Source organism: Cnephaeus nilssonii (genome assembly GCF_951640355.1).
Source record: "Cnephaeus nilssonii genome assembly, chromosome: 7".
Classification (NCBI taxonomy): Eukaryota; Metazoa; Chordata; class Mammalia; order Chiroptera; family Vespertilionidae; genus Cnephaeus; species Cnephaeus nilssonii.
In genome coordinates, this window is record NC_137078.1 from 80,260,433 (window position 1) to 80,277,763 (window position 17,331).

At 50.4% G+C, this 17,331-nt stretch overlaps 1 protein-coding gene across 1 annotated transcript in view; it reads left to right on the top strand.

Moving 5' to 3' along the window:
• STK40 (serine/threonine kinase 40) overlaps positions 1 to 17,331 on the top strand; it is a 39,435-nt gene that overhangs the window by 7,355 nt on the left and 14,749 nt on the right. Inside the window, exons 2-4 of the mRNA XM_079776881.1 lie at positions 12,835 to 12,954; positions 14,611 to 14,696; positions 15,065 to 15,208. Coding sequence (XP_079633007.1) covers positions 12,843 to 12,954; positions 14,611 to 14,696; positions 15,065 to 15,208 — 342 coding nt within the window. The 5' untranslated portion in view covers positions 12,835 to 12,842. The remainder of the gene's footprint in view (positions 1 to 12,834; positions 12,955 to 14,610; positions 14,697 to 15,064; positions 15,209 to 17,331) is intronic.

Sequence of the window (17,331 nt, forward strand, 5' to 3'; positions counted from 1 at the left end):
TTCAGCTAGTGTCTGGCCTGCAGTCAGCACCCAGGGGTTAGCTCTAGTGAGAGGCCCAGATGAGCTCTTCACTGGCGGGTCTGTAGCTGTCCCAAAAGCCGTGTCATGAGCCGGCTTCCGGGTATCCTGTTTAAACTGTTTGGTGGTCCTCCCAGCCCTTTTGGATACCAGGTGGCAAGCAGGAAGTTCCTTATGTTTGCAAGTTACCTTGGAGAGCTTAAGTGTACCAGTAGTGGTGATTTTGTCCCTCCCACCCCCCGCTCTCCTGATGTAGCCTGGGGTCAGCACACAGACCTGTACATTTAGGGCACTTACACTCACACTGGTGATCTAGTGCCATACTCCCTCTGTGTGCCTTCTCGGAGGCCCCGCCTCCCCTGATTCCATTATTGCTCTTAACAATTTTAACGGATTCAGAAAATTTTTAGAGTTTTAAAAATTATTGCTGTTATAGTAGTCTATGGTAAAATAGTTATGGAAGCATATAAAACAACACTGTCCCTCCTCTCCTTAAGCCCCTAGTACTGCGTGGAAGTATCCATTGTTAAGTTTCTTCTAGAAATTTCCTATGTATATTCAGAGGTGTATATAATCTTTATTTTAATCAAATGAGATTGTATTATACAAATAGTTCTGTATTTTGCTTTTTAAAAATGTGGTGTGTCATAGACATCTTTATCAGCAGGTGTGGTTTTAGTCTTAAAGACTACATAGTATTCCATTGTCTGGATGGAACACGATGTAGTGAACCAGTCCCTTCTTGGTGGACCTGTCTGAGGGTGTGTGTGTGTGTATGTGTGTGTGTGTGTGTGTGTGTGGTTTTGTCTTTTGTGATTTTTTTTTTTACTGCTACAAATGAAGACCCTGGAGCAATTAATCTTTGTGAGTTGGTATGAGTATATTTGTAGGATAAATCTCTAGAACTGGCAGTGCTGGGCCCCAGGTGTGTGCATTTTCTTTTACTTTGTTGGCTGTTATTTCATGCATGTCTTCTGCACACCTATTGGGCCTGAGCAGGTTTCTCAGGTGGACAAGGCCCCAGGCCTTGAGAGACACAGGCAAGCAGACATACAAGGAGCATTTGCTTGCCAGTGTCTGTCCATGGAGGCTTGCGGCCCTTGGGATTGACCATGGCTGGCCTCCCAGGGGCAGCACAGGTGAGGCCCTCGTGTCGGCCCACCCCTCTGAACAGCCCACTGAGGGCCTCTCTGATGGCCAGGCCTGCCGTCTGCCTCTGTAATCTTGCCCTCTGAGCAGTCACTGCTAGCAGCATTCAGTAAAACCACAGAAAGTGTACTGTATTGTTCATTGTCAAAATTGTGGAGTTTAATTGAATTTAATTTTTGATAGAGGCAGTTAAGGAAAGGCAGTTTGCTGGCCCCAGTCCTAATTGCCTTTCTCACCGGATGATTGTAGTGATTTCTGCTATTAAAAACAGTAGAAAAAGAGAGAATCGTTGCACCTAGGCCAGGCCTGGGCTCTCCCGTATGTCTCTCTGGAAATCTGGGGTAGAAGGAAACTTAGCATTTGTCGAGTGCCTCCCACACTCTGGCTCCCAGCAGTCCTCAGGGAACCTGTGTGAAGCATCACTGTCTCTCTCTAGGTGGGAAACAGGAGCAGAGAAACACGTGTCCAGGTCACACAGTGGACACAAAGGTGGCCCTCAGACTCAGCCAGCCCTCCTTTAGTTGCTTGCTACATTCTCCTGCCTGATTTGGACCATTGTGAGTGGCAAGAACCTGAAGTCCACATGGGACCCTGTGGCAGGCCTTCTTGCTGGGCTGAGTCACTGCACAAAGTAATAAATGATGGTTGGAGTTGAGGGACCTCCCTGTCATCTGTTCATGCCAGGGTCCCCTAGTTGTAGGGAGGCTGGCATGCTGGTGAGGGCTCTCAGTGACTCAGTCTGCCATCACTGCTCATGGCAGAAGCCCCCCTCCCCTGCAGAGCCAAGAGGCCGCCAGGAATGTCTCCCAAGACAGTGCTCTTCGCTGCTTCCCCGGGCTGCTTCGCTGGCGGGGGAGATACCAGGGCAGCACAGCTCAGAAAGAGCTATTAAGTCTGTTCCTTCCTCCTCTGACACCCACTCACGGTGACGGGTTATTTGTTGTCACATCAGCTGCTTCCGGAGGCCCTCGGGAGGGGTGAGCTGGTGATGCTGCCCTGGATTCTGCTCTGGTGGCGTTTTGAGTGGCTGCTGGTGAGGTCCTGTGACCCATCCGCAGGAACTGGTTTCTTATACTGTTTATCTTTTCCCCAGAGGGGTCTACTGGTCCGCCTCTGTGTGCACAGCCCTGGAGCCCTTTCTCCCAGAATCACTCTGAGACACGTTCTCCTGGGCAGGGGCCCTGAGCCTCCAGTCTGTCCCCCCTGCCTTCATGGAACTCACAGAGGAGCCCAGTGAGGACTTCTCGGGGCAGTGGGGTAAAGATGGACATCACTGATTACGGTGTCTCCTTGTGTGTGTAACCTTGCCTCCTGGAGGAGACTAGAGCTGGACCGCGAGCGGCAGACATTGGGCGTCCTGTGAGCGGCGGGGTCTTCAGGCCCCTGCAGCCCCCAGGACTGCTGAACTCAGCATGCTGTAGTCCTATGAGGAAAGGCAGTGACCGAGGACTGAGGGGGAGCAGCTGGGCACAGAGCCCTCTTTCTGACTGCCCCTCCCACTTCCCACTGGCTGAGTCATTTCCTCTCTGGCTGCTGCAGGTACTCACCCCCAGGCCCGAGAGCAGGGCTTCAGGGGGTGGGGTTCACCCTGAGCAACAAGAGGGAACTCTAGTTGAACGCAGCAGTGCACTCCGTACCCCCGAGGCAGTGAAGCACGGCGTTGAAGAATGATGTGATGTTATATATTCTTGACAAATTGGAGCTATACATATCCTGCATTTTAAAAAGGAACAAAATCATCACACTGTTTTGGAACAGTGAAGATGACAGCACAGGCATGAATCTTTGTCATCAGGGAGTCCTGGCTGTAGCCTAGGGACTACTAATCCGCCTCCCCACCCCCAGCACCCACCCTGAGCGCAGAAGCAAATGGCTTCCAGGGGCTTCCTAGGGAGATTGCTTATAGCCTTCAGGCTGCCTGGGAAAAGGTTCATGCCTGCTTCAGAGATGGCTGTCACTCAAACTCAAAAAGCCCTCAGACAGAGCCCCCTTCCAGGCAGCTAGCGGGAGTAGAGAACAGACCGCAGACAGCCTCCTCCAGGCAGGTGAGCTGGGCCAGGATCTCTGGGCTTTGACTGTCAGCAGTAAAAGGGGGGAATCTTTCCCTCATAAAGTTGTGAGAATTGAAGAAAATCTCAGGAACACTAACAACAGTTCTTGGCCAGCAGTAGACGCCCATTAAATGACAGTTTAAAAGGTATTTGCTTGGAGAGACTTGTCACCAGGAAGGTTACTCAGCATGGAACAGGGAATGCTCACCTTTCATCCAGCATAGCCCTCGAGACCACCAACCACAACATCCTGTCTGAGCCTTCAGTCATCCCACTTTAGAGATGAGGAAACTGAGGCCCACGGAGTGGAGGTGACTCTCACAGAGGATTGGTGACTATTTCAGGGTCACAAAGCATGTGAATGAGGCAAACTGAAATTTGAAACCGGGCCTACCTGACCCCAAAATCCACCTTGCTTTCCCATCTGGCATGTGAGTAACTGGTCCATCATCTGAAACACTTGGTTCTGTGAATTCCTCTTGATTCTCTGGGTTGGCTTTGTCGACGGAGAATAGGCCTGTAGGGAAGTTGGTGGTGCTGGTAGAAGCACCTATGCGTGAATATTGAGGTGCGGTGGGGTGACTCCCAGTGTGTGAGTCAGGGAGCGGTGTAGGACACTGCCCTGTTGGCTGGTGGGAGGATGTGTCAGTAACCCTGCCTTGGACTCAGCCCTTTTCTCCAGGGGGGCCCTGAAATGCACCTCCTCCGGGGACAAGCATGACCCCTCTCTCCCTGCTCACCTGCAGCTTTCTGGCTTGACAGCTCCCTGATTCCAGGAGAATAATTGCTTATAAGGAAGTCCGGAGGGTGCTTCCTCTCTGGTTGGCATGCTAGAACTACAGCGGACATCAGGTGGAGAAAACAGCTCAGGAAGCAGTGTGGTCACGTAGAAATATGTGGGATTCAGAGTTGGAAAACCTGTGTTCACGTAGGTGAACTCTTTCTACAACTAGCCAGGAGGCTAAGCAGGTCTCTCAGTATTTCTGAGCTTCATTTTCTTTTTCTAGAACATATATTCTGGGGGCGGGGACCAGTCAGTTACAATAGTGTATCTGAAAGTGCTTTGTAAGCTTTTAAAGCCTTGTACAAAGTTAGTTAATGTCAGGTGGGGCTTCCTAGTAGGTTGAGCCCAAAATTCACCATCCAGAAAGGGGCGTAGGAAGTTTTCGAGGGAACTGTTTTCCCTCTCGTGTGATCTGGTCTATAAAGCATGGATCCACAGATCATCTTAGTTGGATTGTGTATTCAGGTTTCACCCTGCTCACCTCAAGTCTCATCATTCATTGCAGGTACAGTCAGCTAAAAACAAAGCTGGGCCTGAAGTTCTCTTTTCTGGCGGAAGTAGGAGTGGTAGGAATTTTTCTGACCAGCAGAAGAGCCTTCACACTGCAAACCTGGAGTGGCCAAGAGGACTGTCACTGGTGGAAGGGGCAGGCCAGGCTGTCACTCTCCCGCTCCACATCTTACTGTGGGAAAGCAGATCTTTTAGCTGAATTCAGCAAAAAGGGGGCTGGTCTGTCCTTCTGCCTGTGAGGGGGTGGGCCCAACTGCAGGCATGCTGTGAATGGGCTTCATTCCTCAGTGGAGGCTGCTCTCCAGCAGCAAGCACTGTCTAAGCACAGCCTCTGGCCATCAGCCAGCCTAGAAAGCCTTGCCTCAGGCACCCAGACATTTCTGACACGAGACTTTTCCTGGACAGACTCTTCCCAGCACCACTACGGCCCAGTTGCCTACCTCTATGTCCCCCATCTCTCTGATCCTGGATTCTGTCTCCTGCCATTAGCTGGTAGACCATCCATGCTTTCTTCTGGATCCCACTCCAACCCCTGCTTCTAGTTGGGTGATCTCAAGCTCTGTCCTCTGCCCCATATGGGCTTTAGTGCCTTCTGGGTATACAAACAGTTCTGCACCCTTCGTTTTCTCATCAGCAGTTTTCCAGGCACTGGGCGAGGTGCAGAGAAGCAGAGATGAATTGGGGTTGCTCCCAAAGGGTTGCACACAACCTGGGGTAGGGGCAATCAGGAAGGTAAGCCAGTGGTACAGCACAGCAGGAGGGGACAGGTATGCTCAGGTGCCCTGGGAGCTGGAGGAGTTGAGGACTTGGTACAAAAGGTGACAAGTGAGGACTGAGGGAGAAAGACAAACCATACAGAAAGAAGAGGGTAGGCAAGCCTGTTCATTGCACACTCAAGGAATTGTGTCATTTGGTGCAGCTGGATGTAGGAGGCTTATAAGGGCAGTGACACTGGAGAGGTAGCCTGGGTCTAGCCAGGCTCACTGAGGAATTTGTTTCTTCCTGAAGACCACGGGAGTATTGGAAGACCCCCACAGCAAAGACAGACAGATACTGCAGCCCCAGGTCCCCAAGCAGGGGACCAAGTGCAGCCTGCTGGAATCTGTTTGTCCAGCCCCAATTACATAGGCAGCTGAGGTGGGGCCTTCTCATGGAGTCATTCCTGCATCTTTCCTGATCAGCATCCTGGAGAGCAGTGCCCCATCCTGGTGCCAAGAGAAACCCTTTGAAGATGAGCTGCAGAAAGACGCCACCAGGTGGCAGACCTGGAGATTGCACAAAGGCATCTCCCCACCCCCATCCCCATCCCTTTAGCACAGTGTTTGGGGTGGGGAAGGAAGAGGAACAGTCAAGACAGAACTTCTGTTCATGCCAGGCTGGCTCTGCCCAACGAGTATGAGATTCCAAGTTCTGCCACTGTGGGCTGTGTACCCACCAGCAATCCCTTTGAACCTGTGAATCTGGACAGCATATTCCTCCAGGGTCCAGGCACCTGAAATGAAAGTAAATTACATCATGACCCTTCACCCCATACACTAGCATCTGTTGCCTAAAAAACAAAGACAATCTCCTATATCCTGTGCTGTTCCACAATACAGTTTTCAAATTCAGGAAATTTAACATTGACACAATACTGTTACCTAATACACAGTTCATATTCACATTTCTCCAGTTGCCCCGTCATATTCTTTTTTAAATTTTTAAAAATTTGAGAGAGAGAGAGAGAAACGTCAATTTGTTGTTCTACTTATTTATGCATTCATTGGTTGATTCTTATGTCTCCTGATCCGGGATCAAACCCACAACCTTGGGCTACTGAGTCATATTATTTATAATTCCCTCTGCCCCACTCCCACCCCAGGATGACCCATCATATTGACTTGTCATATGTCTTTAGTCTCCTTTAATCTCAAATAGTTCTTCCGCCTTTTAAAAACCTACCCAACATTGATGTTTTTGAAGCATATAGGCCTGTTTTGTTGAATGTCCTTCAATTTGGGTTTGACTCATGATCAGATGTGGTTTATGCATTTTTGGTTTAAAAAAAGTAACAAATGATGTATCTTTCTAAGTGCATCATATTAGGAGTGACATGATGTCAGTTTGTTCTGCTATTGGTGGTATTAACTTTGACCATTTGGTTAAGGTTGCAGCTTGCTTTTTTATTAAGTTATTTACACACAGTGACTTTGACAGATCTTTTAATTGTACCATTCAGTCATTTTGACAAGTGCAGAAAATGACAAAAGTTATGTCCTTAGATAGTATAAGTTTTACGGCCCAGTATATGTCCTCTGTCCCGCTCCCCCAGTCCTGCTCCAGGAGATCTTGGACTAGAGGCACTAGGTCTTAATTCCATCACCAGATTATAATGAAGGACCCATTTGAGATGGCCTCATCCTCCTGGGGTCCCTTTCTGTGCCCAAGTTGATAATTGCCAGCTGGTGCTCCAGCCTTTGCGTCCCCCATAGACCAATGAACAGAACAAGACGATGAGATGAGGTGTGCCTCTGCCCAAAAGAGTAGGCGCTCCCCTTGGCCCACAAGGCAACTGTATTCTGCCCTCTGCTACAGAATGCACTGGCCCTGCCCACAGCGCTCTACTCCTCCGCAGGGCAGTTAATGCCCAGGCCTCTCCTTTCCCCCACACTCAGTTGAGCATGTCACTCAGGCTGGCCATCAGACCCCCCGGCCTGTAGTCTCAGGCCAGCAGACAGCAGGTTTAAGGTCTCTTCAGCCTTTAATCTGGTTACCTTCCGTCTGCTCCCCACCTTCCTAACTCAATACTTAACTATCCCCTTCTCTTTGGGCAGGAGAAATTCAAAGCTACTGTGTTTTAAGCGAACAGCACAATTCGTCAAATGCTTACAATGTGCCAGTAGGTACTCTGCTGAGCCTGTTGTGTGGACTATCTCACTCCATCCTTAGACCAACCTTGGAAGGTAGATATTGCACACCATTTTGCAGATACAGAACAAATAATTTGTCCAAGATCTCATCACTACTAAGTAATGGTGCTAGGCTTTGAACCCAGGTTTTGGCTCATCCAACCCTTGCTCTGACTCAGAGGTTCCCATCTAGTTGGCTTATGTAGGTCAAGAGGGTGATCCCTTCAGCCTGAGGCATAGGACGGGGCCACCCACAGGACAGCTGGTGCCCCCAGTCCTTTCACCCCCATGTGCTTGCTATACGAGTTTCTCTTTGTTTGACAGGTAAAAGACCAACACACGTTGCTCTAACCACTTTGTTCTGCTGCCCTGGTGTCCTGTGAGCAGGACTCTTTCTGGCCTCCTCCTGGGAGCTGCTGTGGGTTTGGACACGCAGCCCCTTTACCCGTGGCAAATAGGATTGAGGCTGGGGATGGGTGGGAGTTCTGTGTGCATTTCCAGGTGCCAGGTGGGCTGGACAGAAGTATGGGGCCCTGCTTCACCAGGCACTGCCCCAGGTACAGTCCAAAGGACAGAAGCCTGTACAGCTCAGGAGCTTTTTGTTTGTTTGTTTGTTTTATTTTGACCGACCCAGGAAACATGGGAGTAGGGATAGGGGCTGCTGACAGGAACGGCTTGAACATTGACAGCTTTGGCTCAGCCTGATCCTGCAGTGTAGGCACAGCCCTTTGGCTCCTAGCAGGAGCACAAAAAGGCTGCTGACAAATTGTGGATACCAGCTGCCGTTGTCACACATGCACACACAGCAAGGGCCGCACTGGGCCGAGGTCACAAGGACTGCCCTTGCACTCCGCCTTTACCGTTTGGTTTGCAAGGTCACACATCTCTCCAGGAACCCAGAGCAAGAAGCCTAGGATGAGGATGAGTGTAGAACTTTCTGCACATGGGAGCAGCTTTGGGGTGACATGACCTTAACCCCAAATTGACAAGGTAGGGCAGGCCTCCCCTCTTCTGGGCATGCCATGATGGCTGTCACAGAGTTGGCCCCTATTCTAAGGCCCACAATTTGCTCCCTAGGCTGGGCCAAGCAAACAACCCCCCCCCCCCCCCCCCCGAGCTCCCACTATCCAGATTGAGGAGCGCAGCCTGCAGGAGGCAGGGCTGTGACGCTGGGTTCTCTTTCAGTGCCTCCTTCCCAGCCTCCACCCCTCAGCCCCATTGCTGCCTCCCTGAGCTTCCTGTTGAGTCCAGGTTCTAAGGGAACCAGCCATGATGTGGGAGGATATCACACGAATAGTTGACAGATTTAAAGCTCCAGAGACTTCCAAGCCAAGATTGCTAAGTTCCTGGGGAGCTGAGCAGTGCACCCAGGAAGCACTAGCAAACGGATACCCCTTAGCCAGGCTGGGCCAGGGCTCTTCACCCCACCTGAGGACCAGTCTCTGGAGGAGCCTGGCCCCCAGTCCCTGAGACCAGAGTAGCCAGAGCTTCCACATTGCAGATCTTGCTGTGAAGCCAGAATACCCCCAGGGAGCATTGGTACCATTTGCAGGTGTGCCTCTGAAGGGGGACACGTCAGGAGGATTTGAAAGTGGGGCACACCCTCCCTGTGCATCAGTTTCGGGGGGCACGAGGGTCTGACCTCAGTCTTTGCTCACCTCATTAGTGAGCCTGCAGCAGCTTCCGCTTTTCCAGGCGCCCCTCCTCACGCTGCTTCCTTTGCATCCGCCAGCTCTGCGTGGCAAGAAGGGCTGCTCAGGAAGGGAAGCAGCCTTGCTACCCCTCCCCTGCCAGCAGCATCTTTTTCCTCTCCCTGCCCGTCTGCTCCCAGCCTTCCGTCTGCCTACATTCTGGAGCAGTTCCCATGCCATTTGCTTGAGTTGAATCTTGAGTGGGGTGGGTGGGGTCAGGCTGAGCCCACTCATTGTCTGTGCTGCAGCTGCTCGCAGCAAACTGTTGTCTAGTCTAGACCATGCCTGTGCGTAGGCGCCTCAGCAGCGTCTATACAGATATGATGAGGCCTCTGAGGTGCTCTCCAGGGAACCAGGGAAAGCAGGAAGGCTTAGTGCTCCGTTAGAAAGGGGACAGGGCCACAATGGCGTGAAACCAGCTTATCTACCAGGACAGGGGCAGCTCCAGCTCAGGGCTGCTGACCTGGGAGAACCACCCTCACCTGGAGGGAAGGCATCCAGCCATCGTGGAGTATCTGTGGGGCCAGGCACTTGGGGTCCAAGGGTGTGTTTTTTTATTATGGAATTTTTTGTCTAGTGGTGGGGGTAAGACATTAAGCATATAAACACACAAATAAATATATTAAAAAATATATATGGAAAGTGCTACAAGTGAAAATTACAGGATGCCAAGTGAAACTAGCTGGGACCCACTGGTGGTGGGGCTGTCCAGGAAGGCTTCTCTGAGGAAGTGATACTTAAATTGAGAAAGATGCATAGAAGTTAGCCAGGCAAAGAACAGGATCACTGTTCTAGACACATGTGCCCAGCTATGAAGTCTAGAAGCTGTTTTATTTTTCCCTGCTTTTGTGTGAATGATTTTGAATCTGTTTCCAGCATGAGCTTTGGCAGAAGTCAAGGCTGAGCCTAGCCTAGTGGCTTCTCCATCTGTGGACTGTCAGGGCCTACTGAGTTACATGGTCCCAGCTTCTCATGAAACCCTGGGACTGCTCCTCAGTGACAAAGCTCTGAAACAAACGGGCTTGACGGGAAGCCAACCTGAGAGGGGCTAGAAGTACATTAGGCCATCTCTCCTACATCCAGTTCACTGCTGGAGTCAGTCTCCTGGGATTTAGAAGAAGGACCAGAATGACAGCGTGTAAAGAGTTAAAGTAACCTGACTAGTGGATCCACACCTGTTCTCAGAGTAGAGACTGTCTTCTAGGAATAACAGCAAAAACAAGCTAAAGGAAAAGAGAACTGTTTAATTACATAGACATTTAACCATTTTGTTTTTCATTTTAAAAAGTTAAAAGATTAAGAAAAACATCCTGTGCCAGTTATATTCTTTTTTTAAATTCTTTATTTGTTTAAAGTATTACATATGTCTCCTTTTCCCCGCATTGACCTCTCCCCTGTTCTTCCCAGTTATAGTCTTAATGTATAGTTTCTAAAAACCAGTGTAACTAATACATGGCAATAAAAAAAGAAAAAGAAAAATATGATCTGGAAATTCATAAAAAATAATACATACAACCAGTAAGCATGTGAAATAAGTTCAACCTCATGAATAAGGAATTATTAATTTAATGATATGCATTTTATTGCCCATCAAATTGGCAGTCTTTAAAATGAGGACATAGTCCTGGGGCAGTTCCTGAGCCTTCCTCACCCACATCGCCGATGGGATATAAATTGGCTCAGCCTCCCTCAGAGCAGCCTGGCAGTGTCTGTGAAACACCTTTAAAACATGCTCCCCTTTTGACCCTGCAATTCCGCTTCTTAGAGTTCATCTTGAGGGGGAGAGACAAGTATGCCAAGATGTAGGTGTATGGCTGTTAACAAAAATATTTAAAAATGGAAAGAGTAGATGTCCATGAATAGGGGTGTGGTCCAATAAATCATGATATATTCTTACCAAGGAGACTGTGCAGCTATTTCAAGTGATGCTACAGAAGAATGTTGTCATGCGGGATGTTAATATGGTATTTTATTTTAGTTTGTTTACAGCTTTAATGAGTTTACATACCATAAAATTCACCCTTGTAATGTATTTTAGGTAGGAGAAATGAAGCTTACAAATGGTATGGCAGAGTGGTCCAAACTTTTGTAATGAACACTGTAAGCACACACCTATACAAACACCCAGGAAAGTCTGCTTGAATGTTAACAGCGATTACATCTGGGTGGTGAGGTCAAGGGTATCTTACTTTCTTATTTTTGCATATCTGTATTTTCTAGTGTTCTGCAGGGAATGCCAATTACTTTTGTATGAAGAAAAAATTACAGAAGTTTAAGGCTGAGTGTTAAACCTCTAAAGTTTTCACTCCTGACATGGCCATCAGGTCCCCTAGATGTGGTCCTGGCCCCTCCTCTGGTCACCTCTCTCCACTCCCTGCTGCACACTGTACTCCAGTGACACAAACTGCTTGGAGTCGGCTGCTTATGTGCCATTTCTTACCTTCGTACGTTTGCTCACCCAGGTTCCACTGCCTGGCCCATTCCAGTACCACCTCCTCAGAGAAGTTTCCCCTGAGCCCCCTCACCTACCCCGGGCCAGAGCCTCTCCTCGGGATTGGGCAGCCGGCCTTCCCTGGGCATCCCTGTGGCCCTCTGCCCACTCTGTGGGACTTACTTGTGTGCATCTGTTTCCTCGCCCCACCTCCAGGACGCTGCCTTCCCAAGGTGTTAACTATAGAGAGCTAGAAGGAGTGACTCCTTTTTTAAAATCCATTCTAGCCCGGCCAGTGAGGCTCAATGAGCATCAACCTATGAACCAGGAGGTCACGGTTTGATTCCCAGTCAGGGCACATGCCCAGGTTGCGGGATCAATCCCCAGTGTGGGGCGTGCAGGAGGCAGCCGATCAATGAGGTTCTCTCTCATAATTGATTCTATTTCTCTCTCCCTCTCCCTTGCTTTCTGAAATCAATAAAAAATATATTTTAGAAACAAATTAAAAATTCATGTCTAGAGGTGTACATCTTCTAGCATCTGGCTCCTGTGTCAACCTTTTGTTTTAACCCTGGAGGAGATAGGGATTACCAGGCAAATCATAGTGATCGTGACCTCCATTGGTGTTCTTTATCTGGCTCCTGAATGTACAGTATTTTTCTTAAAAGAAAGGAAGGTTAACCCTCTCCCGCTCCTCCCCCTCCCCCGCCCCCCATTGACAACTTTGGGATGTTCTTCCATCTGAGAGGACTTAAGGGTCAAGGGGAGTTGGAGAGAGGAGATTCTCAGTAGTAACCTGTATACTTTGTGGGCATAAGAACCCCTGGGCCTCATGTTCACCATTTCCCGGGGCCCACACCCCACCACACCGCAAAGGTCATAACATTGGGGGTGGAGTGGGACCCAGGAATCAGCACCTCAGGCCACTGGCTATAGGAAATTGGGGGGAAGGCCTTACTTTGGGAATAGTAAATTCCCGGCCAGCTCTCCTCTCTGTGGTGATCTCTTGGGGAACCCAATTTGCATCTGCACAAAGCCCGGTGTTCTCTGCATCTTACCAGCCCCTTTGAGGCAAGCTGGCTGCCCACCTCTGTAACCAGCACGCTCCCTCAAGCCCCTAATTAATCCCAAGTAAAGGAGCCCTGGTTCTTTGTCACCGGGAACCTTCAGTTCTCCTCTGGGAGGGGGAGGAGGTGGCAGCGACAGCAGCAGCAGCAGCTGTGTGACGCATCCCCAAGTCAGAGACTTGGAGGCTGGGTTAGCGTAAGGAAACGCGCTGGCTTGCTCAGTGGGCTCTTTCTGTCTTGTCTAGAGCTGAGGATGAAGCGGAGAGCATCAGACAGAGGGGCTGGGGAAACGTCGGCCAGGGCGAAGGCTCTAGGAAGTGGGATTTCTGGAAATAACGCGAAGAGAGCTGGACCGTTCATCCTGGGTAAGCCTCTCCACTCTGGGTGAGCGGGTGCTGGGGCAGGGGCAGGGCGTACTGGCATGCACAGTCTAACCCGAGACATGCAGAGTGAAGTGACACACCCACCACAGTGTGGGATCCTGACCAACCCTGGGTCTGGCCCAGCCTCACCGCCTTAACTAGAGTCTGTTTATGCCAGTGGAAGATCCGGAGCTTTAGGTCACCCTGTACCAAGAGTTGTCACCTTTGTTGTAGAGGCACCAGCCTTAGATCAGTTTTAGCTGAGAGCTAGACTATATGTTCCCCTACAATGTCACCCACGGGAAACACACAGCTGCATTGAATCCCAAGGGCCATCCAAGGCACTTTGTGGGCCACTCTTGGAGAGCGCGATTAATTCCACAAAGTGTTCAATATAGTCCCTAAAACTTATTGTAAAGTTGGCACAGAAATCCTGTAGAATTGGGTATTCCCAGTGGTCCAGAGGAGCAGCTGGGCCTTCTGCGTGATGTTAGAGGTCCAGCAAGTCCCGGTTGTTTATGCTCAGGGTTGCAGGTGGGGTGGGCTCTGGGGACCCTGACTCCCTAGCAGCCAGAGGCTGGGTGTGAGTTTTGCTGGGGGAACAGCATCTGGACTTATGGATACAGGAGAGTTCCAGCTCAGCCATTCAGTGAGTCAGTGGTGCTCACTCTGGCCCAGACCTGTGCTGTTTGCAGGGGTGCAGCAGTGAATGTGACAGACCAGTCCCTGCCCTCACAGAACTTAACACACAACATCAGATCATCACTGGGAGGCCCGGTAGGTGCCTTTAAGGAAGTAAACAAGGTGATGTGAGAATAAGAAGGGCCGGGAGATAGTATAGACCAGAAAGGTTCTGTATGAGGAGATGACATTGAGCTGACACCTGAGGATAAGAAGGAGCCAACCTTGTGAAAAGCAGGGGTAAAGCATTCTAGACAGAAGGAACAGCAAATGCAGAAGCCCAGAGGCAGGAAAAGGCTTAATGTCTTAGGGATTAAGAAGCCAGTGTAGCTAGAGTGTGGTGAGTGGAGTGGGGAAATACAACCAGTTAGAAAGATGGGTAGGAACCAAATCATGCAAGACCTTGGATGTCCAAAAAGGAGTTTGATTGCATAGTAAGAGCTGTGGAGCACTGTTTCGAGTTGTTAGCAGTGCAGTGACATGGTGACATCATCTGCTTTATGCCCTGAAAGCTCAGGCAGGGTGCTGTCACAGGACAACAAGCGGTATACTCTCCAGAAATCCGAAGTTCCCAAAAGCTGGTCCTTGGACCGGGGCCAGGTGGCTATATCAGGCTACCGTGGGAACCTGTCAGAGCTGTGGTTTCCTGGATTCTCACCCTGGAGTTGCTGATTCGGAGGGGCACGTTGCAGCCGGGAGCTCTTTTTGACACATGCTCCTCAGAGAGTCCAGCCTGCACCCACTGTTGAAAACCCCTCTTTTTTAGAATGGGACTATAAAAGCCAAGTGTACCTCAGGCAGATGCACACATACCCTCTACTTTTGAGGGAAGACCATGAAAACTCTCCCCCAGGAGAGCTGTTGTGGGGTGAGTTCAGTGGTGCCCACTGAGGAGAAGAACTAGCCAAAGACCACGTGGTGATGGTGCCACTATAGATAGGCTTTTGAGCAGTAAGCCAGCTGCTCTCTGTGCCGCAGGTCCCCGTCTGGGCAACTCACCGGTGCCAAGCATTGTGCAGTGTCTGGCGAGGAAAGATGGCACAGATGACTTCTATCAGCTGAAGGTAAGTGAGGCACCGGGGGCCAGGGTACCGGGGACTCGGGCCATCCTGCCATCCTGGCTCCCTTTTCTCTCCCTTCGCACCTGCACCACTTGTGAGCAAGAGTGGCACCATTTCTTCCTGAGAAGCAATCAAGTTCACAGCCTCTCTCTGAACAACTCTTGATTTAACGAGCTTTATCTGTGCATAAATTACGTTGCTATCACATTAAGAAAAACTGTTGCACTTCGTAGTTGTGTGTGTGAGTGTGTGTGTGCAAGTATTGCATGGGAGAACGTGACCCCCTGCTTTTCCTGTTCTGGTCACTCTGCTCTGTAAAGTAAGGTTTTTGGGGTTGTTTTTCCTTTTTGTGTTTGTGTGCCTTCCTAAAGATCCTTACCCTTGAGGAGAGGGGGGACCAAGGAATAGAAAGCCAAGAGGAGAGGCAAGGCAAGATGCTGTTACACACCGAGTACTCCCTGCTCTCCCTCCTCCACACACAGGATGGCGTGGTTCACCACCACGGGCTCTTCCAGGTGAGTGGCTGCCTGTCCCCTCCTTTCCCTGACCCCCCCCCCCCCCACCCTGGGCTGGCACTTGCTAGGGCCACACCTGTACTTGGAGCAGATCACCCTTGTGACCCCTGCATGCTGGGTGCATTATGACTTTCTGGGCTGGGCAGGCTAACGCAGCAGTCGCCAACATTTCGGACCTCACGGGCCACCACCACTGGTTGGTGACCGCTGGGCTAGAGGTCAGACTGGGTCAGCCCCACAGTCTTGCTGTGATGATCATAGCCTAGCAGGAAGGCACACAGTTCGCATCTTACAGCCTTTCTTTGAAAAGCTGATTTTCTGAGAAAAGAAGAAAGCAGGAAGTCATTTAAAGACACAGGCTCCTTCTACTGTTTTTTCAGGATTTGGCCCTGCCAGGGTAGAAGGGAGGGCTGTGAGGAAGAACGGGCACTTTGAGCCACCTCAGTTGTTTTGGTGCCAACAGTCCTGTCCGCCCAGGCATTCCAGTTTGTTCAACAAGTGTCCCTGAGCCCGTGCTCCGATGTCCCAGGTCCCTCAGGAAAGGTGCTAATTAGCAATGTGTACCCTGAAAAGAGCCCTCGGGGTGGAACTGAAATTGTGTCTTCACAAGTAGAGAAGCGGCTCAGATGCCCAGGAGGCCGCCTACTCAGGACTCAGCAGGGCCCCTGCAGCACCCTTAGCCAGACGCACTGGCCAAGGCCCCTTCTTGCTCCGATGGACCTGGTGCAGGAGAGGCAGCATGGTGGCAGGGGGTGGTGAACACAAGTTTTGGAGCCAGCAGTCCTGGGGTCCGGTTGTGTGACCTCGGGCAAGTCACTCAGGTCCCCGAGCCTCAGATTCCTCATCTTTGACCTGGGATAATGACAATGATGCCCACCTTGTTCGGTGGTGGGAAGATGAATGAGTGTGCAAAGCACTGAGCTGCCCCGTTTGCACTCTCATCGTGGCTGTTATTTCAGGCAATAAAAACTCCTTGTTGGCTTGATTTGCCGAAATAAAATAAATTAGAATGCCTCTCACCCACACATATACACCCCACTAAGGTCTTCATTCTGAGGTGCACAATTACAGGCAACTCAGTATCATTAGGCAACTCTGAAAACTAGTGTTTCCCTTAAGCATGAAGTCGAACTGAGGGAGATTGTGATTTCTTTCTTTTTTTTAAATATATTTCTTTATTGATTTCAGAGAGGAAGGGAGAAGGAGAGAGAGATAGAAACATCAATGATGAGAGAGAATCATTGATCGGCTGCCTCCTGCACACCCCCTACTGGGTATCGAGCCCACAACCCAGGCATGTGCCCTTGGCCGGAATCGAACCTGGGACCCTTCAGTCCACAGGCTGACGCTCTATCCACTGAGCCAAGCCGGCTAGGGCAAGATTGTGATTTCTTAGTACTTCATTTCTGCCAGCTTCCAAAGCTTGGCCTTGGCTCATATCATTGTAGACAAGAGAACCTGGGTGATTAGTGTTTCTAGAGTCATCTGCGTGCCAGACCCTGTTGGGTCTCTGGGGAAGGGAGAACAAGAGGTGTGGATGTTCAGTCCCCGGGAGCTCCCAGGGGCTGGATGACACCAAGGGCCTCCTCAAGCTGATAGGATAAAGGTCCCCGTGTTGTACCTGTTTTTTTCTTACTTGAAATGCCTTTTCAGCAAGGGAGTGGGTCCAGACTTGCAACCGCAAGTTGTGCAGTGCTGGTAGCAGGGCCCATCTACTGAGCCCTGGCGGGGGCAGGAGGGGACTAGCACTCAGTCTGGTTGTCTTATTCCCAGGGACCTGTGAGGCAGGGGTTACCGGCTCCCATTTGCAGGTGAGGAGCCAGAGACTGCCCGAGGTCCACATCTTGGATAAGGTGGGGCCAGAGCCATACTCTTACCCACTGTTCCGTGGCTGCCCATGAGTCCCTCTTCCATGTGAATCAGTTGTCTGGGACACACAACACTCTTCACAGCCACCACTTGGACATTGGAAGGAAGTGTGCTGTGGTCGTTGCTGGGATCCCTGGAGTGCCGCGGAGGCGAGGGTGTCCAGGGTCCTGGGTTTACAGCCTGTACTCTGGACTCGGGACCGTTTGGCTTTAAATGCTCAGCCCTGATCCAAGCCCTTAGTATTAGAGTCAAAG